At 45.3% G+C, this 9633-nt stretch overlaps 2 protein-coding genes across 4 annotated transcripts; one reads left to right on the top strand and one right to left on the bottom strand.

Annotated features, from left to right (window-relative positions):
- Positions 1-60: 60 nt before the first annotated feature.
- On the top strand, positions 61-3397 carry LOC6727587 (vam6/Vps39-like protein). The gene is made up of 7 exons (XM_002102930.4): positions 61-244; positions 297-769; positions 831-1080; positions 1139-1386; positions 1442-2325; positions 2384-2786; positions 2846-3397. Exons 1-7 carry the CDS (start codon positions 175-177, stop codon positions 3146-3148), a joined length of 2631 nt encoding a protein of 876 aa, XP_002102966.1. The 5' UTR covers positions 61-174; the 3' UTR covers positions 3149-3397.
- LOC6727588 (optomotor-blind protein) lies at positions 3370-6785 on the bottom strand. Of its 3 annotated transcripts, none has more exons than XM_016175532.3 (3): positions 6483-6785; positions 4068-5034; positions 3370-3950 (listed from the first exon to the last, which is right to left on the bottom strand). In XM_016175532.3, exons 2-3 carry the CDS (start codon positions 4960-4962, stop codon positions 3442-3444), a joined length of 1404 nt encoding a protein of 467 aa, XP_016034182.1. In that variant the 5' UTR covers positions 4963-5034; positions 6483-6785; the 3' UTR covers positions 3370-3441. The 3 variants fall into 3 exon arrangements, with proteins under 3 accessions (XP_016034182.1, XP_016034181.1, XP_002102967.1); XM_016175531.3 differs by lacking the exon at positions 6483-6785 and adding an exon at positions 5169-5449; XM_002102931.4 differs by lacking the exon at positions 6483-6785 and having other exon boundaries at positions 4068-5449.
- Positions 6786-9633: the final 2848 nt, after the last annotated feature.

Here is a 9633-nt window from a genome sequence, read left to right on the forward strand (position 1 = left end):
ACGTTGTATATTTTAGGTATTTCGCTATCACCATAGGAGGAAGAAATCGATTTACTACCGCTCAAGATATCGATATCTGTTATCATTAGCGGTACTCCCAGCTGGTTTGTTTATAAGCTTTTTTAGGAAAATAAATTTAGGCGGAGGAAACCGAAGTTCCTCCACTTGGCCAAGATGCACCAGGCCTACAGTGTTCACTCGATCCTGAAACAGGGCGTGCAGATAGAGTCAATTGCGGCATATGGTGAGTGGAATCTCCGGTGCACAGCTATTACTCACCGGACGCATTGTTTCAGGCAACCATGTCATCTTGGGCACCCGCAGTGGACAGCTGATCATGTACTCTGTGGACGAGGAGACGGGCGTGGACATGCGGATGTTCAACAAGAACTTCAGCCGGAAACCGATCACCCAAATGGAGGTGATTGCCTCGGAGAACCTGCTCTTCGTGCTCACCGACTTACAGGTGCATGTGTGCGACACTCGACGGATTGAGAGCAACTTCGCCTTCATGCACAGTGCGCCCGACACCAAGGGATGCACCCTGTTCACCATGGACGTGGACACGCCGAAGTCCACCACCGGACGTGTGGCCACCGTCATTCGGGTTTGCTGCGCCATCCGACGGCGTCTTGTGTTCTTCTTTTGGAAGGAGGACAAGCTGAATTCCCTCGAATTGAGCATCGAGCTCAGCGATGTGCCCAGGACACTGTGCTGGGTGGGCCATGCTGTCTGCGTGGGCTTTAAAGACGAATATGTGGTCTACGATGTGAGAAATGCTTTAAAGTCGATGTACTTTGTATTCTTAAGCCCTGCTTATCCATTTCTAGATATCAGGAAAAGCACCAAAGAAACACGACCTATTCCTTACCTCCTCTAGTATCAGCAGAGATCCCTGCATCTGCCTTATCCGGAATAATATGTTGGGCATCTCCAAGGACAGCTACCTCGTCGTAGTAGATCCCAGTCAGTACAAAGAGTCGGATGGAATCAATAACTCCACAGATGTACGGCCGGCTGCCATAGACAGCAATAGTTCCCTAACTCCTCTGCTCTGGTCAAGTCCGCTTTTAGATCTGGGTACGATACTTACAATTCACTTCAAGCCAAGTTATAAATCTAATTTTATTCATTACAGTCTGGGATGAGCCATTCGCCGTGGGTCGTGTCAACAACGCCATCGAGGTGCGCAGCCTAGTGGGCAAGGACACCCTGGTCCAGACCATTCCCGAGCTACAGAAGACGAAATTCCTGGTCCACGCCGACAAGGGAACCATCTTCGCCGCCGCCACCTCCGAGCTTTGGTGCATTCGAATGGTGGAAATCCCTATTCAGCGTCAGCAGTTGCTACAGCAAAAGAAATTCCAACTGGCTATTGAGCTGACGGTGGGTCCGAAAACCGAAATCAAAATACGATGACTACAACAAGCTTTATTTTCAGCAAATCTCCGATGAACCTGCCGCGGACCGAGCCCAAACCATTCGTCAGATACACATGCTCTATGCGAAAGAGCTGTTTACCAATAAGGAGTTCTCGGCGGCCATGAAGGAGTTTGAAAAGGCGGCCATAGATCCCTACGATGTGATAAGACTGTTCCCAAACTTGGTGCCAGAGCCAAAGCCCGGCACCGAAGATGTCACTGTGCCTACGTCCAGTACTCCGGCGCTTGAGGATGGCGACCTGGAGAACGCCTACTTGGCACTGATCGAGTATCTGGCATGGGCCCGACAGCGGGAGGTGGTCAAGCTGCGCGATACCAAAAGTAGTTCAAAGTCCCTGCTGGAGATCATCGATACCACATTGCTGAAGTGCTACCTGCAGACAAACGACTCACTGGTGGCACCACTGCTACGCCTAAACCAGTGCCACTTAGAGGAGTCGGAAAAGACGTTGAAGAAGCACAACAAGATCTCCGAACTTATCATCCTCTACCAGATGAAGGGCAAGCACAAGGAGGCGCTTAAACTGCTTCGAGAGCAGGCGAGCATGGAAGGATCTGTTCTGCAGGGCCGCAAGCGTACCATACGCTATCTTCAGGAGCTGGGTGGTGATCATCTGCCGCTAATCTTTGAGTTCGCTGACTGGGTCTTAAAGGATAATCCCGAGGAAGGCCTGACCATCTTTACCGACGAACTTATTGAAGTGGAATCCCTGCCGCGCGCCAAAGTTCTTGACTTTTTGATTAGCAAGCACAAAGCACTTGTCATTCCCTATTTGGAGCACGTAATCACTGAATGGAAGGACGGCAACACCCTGCTCCACAATGTGCTCCTCAAGCAGTATCGCGAAAAGGTGCAACGGCTTCTTGCTCAGCAGGAAAAGGGGTGAGAGTCTGTCATTGTACTGTTCCAGAATGCTTAGTTATACTCACCTGTTTTCTAGAGAGGAAGTTCCCGAACTCATTCCGATGCGAGCCAAGCTCTACAAGATGTTGGAGGAGTCCAACGACTATTCGCCGGATCGCCTCCTAGAGGAATTTCCAACCAATATGCTCTTGGAGGAGCGTGCCCTAATCCTGGGCAGGCTCAAAAAGCACGACAACGTCCTGTCCATCTATATCCATGTTCTCGGAGATGTAGCCAAGGCAACGGCCTACGCGGAAGCCCATTACAAAGAGGACAAGCACATATTTCACACGCTCATTAAGTGCATACTAATACCACCAACTCAACCGCCCTATGATGGTGTGCCCTTGCATCCCGATTTCTCGCAAGTGAATCGAGAGGTGGCCCTGGAAATACTCAACAACCATGCCACCAAAATCGATCCATTCGAGATCTTCGAGGTGAAGAATGCATTGCATGAATTATTAGAAATATTTCTCAACCATTTTGGATTTTGCAGCACCTTCCCGATGACATGCCCATGCCCCAGCTGGAGAAATACTTGGAAAAATCAATACGTAAAATGATGGCCGACAAGCACGAGATGCAGATGATGTGCGGCTTCCTGGAGGCGGAGTCCACGCGCCTGGAGAATGCTTTGGAGGAGCAGCGAAACATTAGCTTCGAGCTGAACGAGTCTAGTGTGTGTTCCGAGTGCAAGAAGCGCTTTCAAACGCAGTCCGCCTTCGTGCGCTATCCAAATGGGCACATCGTGCACCTATCCTGCCACGATCGGATCGCCAGGGCGGCTGCTCAGCAATAAGTGAAATACTCCAATGTGATAACTGATCGAAGTATAAAGTGCGAATTGAGTGTAAATGTCTGTATTATTCTGTTCTTGTACGAAATTTGCTTTTACAGTACTCGTAAGTAATGGATGTAGAATGATTCGGCAATCAGATTAGCTTATATAATATAGTTTACATTGATTGATTGTAACAATCATCGTACAAGTAATCATCAACAATTAAAGACCAGCAGAAGTAAAGAAAACCGATATTGTACATATTTATTTGACTATATTTACAGGAAACTTGCTTTGCACTGACGTGGTTTTTAGGCCTCCTCGCTGCCGTCCATGAGGCTATCGCCGTCCAGGGAATCGTTGCAGATGGAAAGATCCGACTCGGACTGCGCTCGACTCAACGGCGGTAGTGCGCCCGAAAGCGACAGCGAGTGCTTGCTGTCCTCGTTGTCCTCCTCCTGCAGGCTGGGCGAGGCTGCACTGCATCCGTTTGTGCGTTCCGTGGACGCAGAATGGGCCGCATTGGCCGACACGGTTACTTGATTGCCCAATATCGACGTACCTGGCAGTTGAGTTTGCCTTATCAATGCCAGCCGCTGTTGTGTCAGTTCCAAGTGGTGCTTGCGCCACTTGATCCGCCTGTTCTGGAACCACACCTTCACCTGCGCCTCCGTCAACTTTAGGGTGTGTGCCAAGTAGAGCCGCTCCGGGCCGACCATGTACTGCTGGCGCTCGAACTCCGCCTCCAGGCACTCCAACTGTTCCGGCGTGAAGATTGTCCGCACGCGCTTGTTCTTCAGTGCGCTCTTCTTGTGGGAATCTGCGGAATCACAAAATGATGGTCAAATGGAGGTGTTAGAAATGCAGACACTATGTTTACTTAACACCCACTTATGATCAAATCATGGGTTACTCAATGACTGAAACACCTGCTTACCCGACTTGAGTTTCTCCCGCTGAAAGCTCAGGGTTGCCTGCTGCTGGGCGTGGTGTTGCTGGTGGAGCTGCTGCAGGCTCTGCAGGGCGGAGGGAGCTGCTCCGACGGCGGCGGCAACCGCTGCAAAACCCGCCTGGTGCGGATGCGGATGCTGGTGTCCGCCGTGCAGGTAACGTCCATTGCCGGCGACACTATCACAATTGAAGTTGTTTACACTCTGGCTGCTGTTGTTGTTGCCACTGTTGCTGCTGCCGTTGTTGTTATTGTTGTTGGCGTTGCTCGTGTAGCACTTGTTGTTGTCGTCGCCGATGATGTTGTTGTTGTCGTGCAGGGAGAGATTGATGGCATTGTTGTAGTCCTTGCGCTGGCTCTGCAGGCCCAAAATGGCGGCGATGGTGAAGGACTTGCCCACGTCGAGGGAGGAATGCGCCGCTGCCGCCTCGATGAGCTGCGCGTGCGACGTCGCAGTGGCTGCCGCCGCCGCCAACTGTTCCCGGTGGTTGCTGTTGCTGTTGTGGCTGCTGCTGTTGCTGCTGCTACTGCTGTTGTTGTTGCCGGTGGTGGGTGTCGGTGGGTGTGGGTGGTGGCCATCCTGGTGGTGGGTGTGCAGCTGCTGATGATGATGTTGCTGCTGCTGCTGCTGCAACTGATGATGCTGCTGCTGGTGCTCCATTTGGTATGAACTCTGACCCGCCGAGACGGCGACCGCCGCTGCTGCAGCCGCTGCCAGCGCCGCATGATGCGGTTGACCATGTGCATGGATGCCCCCACCCAAGCCTCCAAGTCCGGCGACCGACGATCCCCCGCCGCTGCCGCCGCCACTGGCTTGTGTGTTATGCAATGCCAGGAAGTGCGACAAGGGATTTGCGTGATATTTGGAAGGATTCTGCAGCATGCTTAGGTATTTGCCACTGTCTCCGAGTTGTCGTCCGCCTTCTGCCGCTGGCCTCCGGGATTCTCGGTCGCTCTGCAAATGGGAGAAATGCCTCTGTTTAATTGTTGCTCTGCTGTGAAGCTTCTGTGGCTGCCAGGTGTCAACGACTCCCCGATTAAATCCACAATTAAGTGAAATGTGATCCCTGGCTGAAGAACTTGCTCTACCATGAAGTGCTTGGCCAGCCCACCTCAGTGGTGGGAGATGGGACAATGGAACTACAACTGGTTGGGACGGAACTTTGATGACTTTCCCTACACAATGACAATTTTGGAACTGAAGTATCCACTAACTTAATACAAATAGAAACAACAGTATTTAAGATTAACAATCGCAATCTCTCTGGTGCATGAATGAATTGTTTACATGTGACTATCAAATTAGATAAATATTAAAAAAGGAAGAACATTTTGAATTATAACAAGTAAATTTCCTTATTAAAGATCTTTAGTATTTTAAATCAGTAGAGGAATCTGTAACTTTTCCAAATAAGTTAGAATTATAACTTAATGTTTGAATGTTAAAACGGACCCTTTTTCCTTTTTGAATATTATTTCTGGCTTTCATCACAAAGGCTACCATTTTATAATATCATCTAATGTAAAATAATTTTTTTAAGTGTATAATTTGCTTAATGGCAGCTCCTCTCGCTCGCACGCATTGCGTTTGCCCAGGTGAGCCAAACCTGAATCGTTTTGTGGCAATGTGATAGCCTAATTGAGACTTTGTCACAGTTGCTGCTTCATTGTGGCAGATGTAGTTGCTCTCCCAGGTGAAGCACCATCCCAAGTCCTCAGCACTGTTGTCGCCCATTGTTTGTGCTTTAGGCCAAATATGCGAATGTCTCAAGCTGCATTTAAGCTGATTTGACTAAACATGCGAGGCTAATGTCGTGTGCGGGCCAAATGAGCTTCATTAGGAGAATGCCAATTGGGTGTAACAAGTGGATTTCGCACACATTCCGGCTGGGAATTTCTAGCTACATTAATTGTGGAGCTCTGATCCTGGGAGAAAAGCTAGTATGTTGTCCTATTTCGTATCTTTTTAATCACTTAATTATATTGATAAGTCTTTGTTCAACTTGCAAACAACAAATTTATATCGATAAGAAACTTGTTAAAGACATAATTGCACATTAAATCAAGTTTAAGCTATCATCTCGGCTTTCCTAAATATGATTTTGTTATGAAAACTTGTACAAATTGTAGACATTTATCTTATTATATTGTTAGCTCTAGGTAAATGGTAAATCTTTAGAGAAACCGTTATTAAGCTTTAGACTTTGAATGCAATTTTAAATATTAGGAATAATAAATTATACATAATTGCTAACACCTCGTAAAATGGGCATTGAAATGTTTACAAACTCAACTCTGATGGCATTTCTGAATCAGAAATCTTTTTTAGTAATCTTGCATTAAAAAGCCGACGGAACTCTATTTGGGACAAAAATCTTCATAGATTAGTTAATAGTTACAAACCTTATAAACCAATGGAGTTCCAATTACATTGATTTTAATTGCAGATGTAATCAACTCAAAAGTTAATCCAAGCGTGAGTTAATCAGTTTTCAGGACTTTCACTATTATTTTCACGAACACAGTTTTGAATACGAAAAATTAGCTCTTCCGACGGCACTGCAAAAAGTGTTGCCTACAATTCTGCGCCCAACGGCAGTAACGGAAATCGAATCGAAAATCGAGCGGAAGTTTTACTGCCGGAAACACATGCGAACGCGAACGTGTTGCAAACTGAACTGGACTAAAAGTTCGTGGCCGTAAAATTTTTACATTATCGGCAGCGAACGCCGGCAGCGAAGCTAGCAGCGCTGCTTTCTGTTTGCTGCTGTGCGCTTGTTTGTGTCTGTGTGCGGGTGAGTGATTCTTTTTGTGGGTGTGCGTGAGTTGCCGTTGTGATTTTTCTAGCCGCTTTTCCTTTTGCGTTTTTTTGCTCTCAACCAGGGTTGTCACAACTTTTACTAATAGTATTCATTAACTAGTAATTAAGTGCTTTGAACTTTGTTCGTTTTCATGATTAAATTTAATTTTTTGTGCTAACTAAAAAGTATTAAATTTAGATGAAAAATTGTTTTGAATAATTATATGAGTATCTTGGCTTTTGACAAAATTAAGAACATACCTACCTTTTTATAATTAAATTTGTTTGAATTATTTGTAACTTAATTTAGTTTAAATGTATTATGTTCCTAAGCATTTGAATGATTAAAGTGTACACTCGCTATTATACATTCCTAATTATGATATTTTAAAACACATTGCTACATTACATCTAAAGGATAAAGATTTAAGATTTGTCTTTCAGTATCTTTCTAAACAGCAAAACGTTCAAAATATTTTTTTTAGACTTTCGCCAATTACTTTGTTTTGCTACAGTTGACAACTCTGCACTCAGCTTAGATCTGAGCCACTGAAAGAGGCCAACGAAGGGAAGAAGGAGATGAGATGTAACTGAGGCATAAAAACATCGTCAACCGAAGCCTCATCATCATCATCGTCATCATAATCATCGTTGATAGTCATCGTCATTATTCAGGAGCAACCACCAGGCAGTTACATAAAAAGGAATCACCCACCAAAGGGGGCAATCCACCACCAGCCACCCGAGCCACCCACCTATCAGAGCAACCCTGCCCACACCCATTGGTAAATCCCCGTTTCCGTTTCGAGGGCGAGTGTATGAAAAGTTATTGAAATTATGATATAAATGGATAATTGGCTCACTGGTACCGTCTCCCTTGCTCATGGCAAATGGGCGGTACCTAAGCAGCCGGAAAATAATATGGCGACGCTGGATTAATAATATTTTGTGAATAGGTGGAAAAGCCAATGGGGCAGGGCTGTGTGGGTATAGACATAATTAATGAAGCAATAAGCTACGAAATTACATCGTAGATACATCATAAGTATGAATATCTGAATTTGGACAGGTTAAATCGACAAAACAACAAACTTAAATAAATCTTAATTTACTTAGTTTTTCATTGTATACAACTTGAGGTGTAAATCAATATTATTATAATGATAATTAACTAAATTCAAGGTCGAAGTGCAATTTAGAGACGAATTACCTTGGACGGTAGTTCACGTAGTGACGAATCGCACCAGAAGAGTGTGCTTTTACCTAGCTAACAGGTGTCTTTCTTTAGATTAAGTATTTAAGTTTACAACTTATCGTTAAACAAACTTTGTCAATTTCATTTTATGGTCCATTTTGGCAGATTTTAGTAGCATTAACTCTTGGGATTGTTCTTGGCCAAAATCTCCAAACTAAGTTGGCAATACGAACTATCTACAGCCGCAGTTCAAACCCAAACGCAACCCCAATTAGCCGCCCCCTTGGCTCCACCCCTTCGCCTGCCAAACGGGTCTTCAATTTACCGTTTGATAAACTACCCGGAATGCCAACGATCATTACGAGCCAGCGGAACTGGCGGAAACGGAAATGGAAAGACGAAGGAGGCCCCAATTAGCGGCCCATCAAAGTAAATCAATGCAAGAGCATGTAGAGCGGGCAGAAAAGGAAAATGCCAAAAAAAAACAAAGCAAATGGCGAGTTTACACACGAAAAAATTAATCAAAAGTAAGCCGTTAGCTATGAAGAAACATTAAATGTAGGTACATAAAATTTAGTAAAAGTAAGAAAATTTTTCACTCCAAGAATTAGCTTTCTATGCAGTTGCAATCGTCATAACATTAAAAACGATTGAATTTGGGTAAATTGAACAAGCTTACGGTATTTAAAGAAAATGGAAACCAAATTGTTACAAATTGCCTTGTTCCCTCAATGTCCAACTTTCGCCTCATCTTTCAAAAAACCAAAGAAGGACAAATTCTAAAATCAGAGCCAGGAATGTGCAGCCAAAAAGGCAAACGGAGAGGTGGAATTGGGAAGTGGAGCTTGGCAACGACCTGGGGATGGAGAGGATCCTTTCGGGTGCTTCGGCGTCACGTTTGTCGTTTCAATCATCATTAGTGCTAATGTACCCACAAGAATTGGCCAGCCACTTGGCGCCGACGCTGACGTCGACGCAGGCGTCGGCATTTAGCAATGGCGGCCGCAGCAGAGCGAAAGAGAGTGGGGCCAGAAGGAGAGAGAGAGAGAGCGGAAAATCAGTTTTAACTAACAGGAAACACATATGCTTACATACATATATAAATACTTTTTATATACCCACATATTTTATTTTCCATTTATTTACCACAATTTTAATATTTTTTCGAGGTGCAAACAACAAAAACAACACGTTCCGCCATAAAACAAACACACATACACTAATGTGGACTGCGCATGCTCTTAAATGGCAGGAAAGAGAGTTGAAGAGCGGTGTGGGTAAGTGGGGGTCTCTGCCACCGACGCCATTGTTGTTGTGCTTTTGGCCTTTTGATAAACTTCGTCGTCGTCGTTCTCGTTGTTGCTTTTGTTGTTGATGCCCTGCGGACGAGAGATAAAATGGGATGAGAGGCGTAATGATGATGATGTCCCGTTTCGGTAGAAGGGAGAAGAGGGAGCCACAAGAGAGGGCCAAGGAGCGTTGCCATAACCATAACATTTATTTATTTTTATTTAATAAAAACCCCTCCTGCACACAAACATTATAATGTAATCTAATAA

The sequence above is a fragment of the Drosophila simulans genome, chromosome 3R (assembly GCF_016746395.2).
Source record: "Drosophila simulans strain w501 chromosome 3R, Prin_Dsim_3.1, whole genome shotgun sequence".
NCBI lineage: Eukaryota > Metazoa > Arthropoda > Insecta > Diptera > Drosophilidae > Drosophila > Drosophila simulans.

What these genes read in the sequence shown, in the direction of transcription:
- LOC6727588 (XM_016175531.3), bottom strand. An exon ending in GCGGGAGAAACTCAAGTCGG is followed by an intron (nt 3,951 to 4,067) that starts GTAAGCAGGTGT and finishes GTGATTCCGCAG; the next exon opens with ATTCCCACAAGAAGAGCGCA.
- LOC6727587 (XM_002102930.4), top strand. Translation starts at nt 175, where the DNA reads ATGCACCAGGCCTACAGTGTTCACTCGATCCTGAAACAGGGCGTGCAG. An exon ending in AGAGTCAATTGCGGCATATG is followed by an intron (nt 245 to 296) that starts GTGAGTGGAATC and finishes GCATTGTTTCAG; the next exon opens with GCAACCATGTCATCTTGGGC. An exon ending in AACTGGCTATTGAGCTGACG is followed by an intron (nt 1,387 to 1,441) that starts GTGGGTCCGAAA and finishes CTTTATTTTCAG; the next exon opens with CAAATCTCCGATGAACCTGC.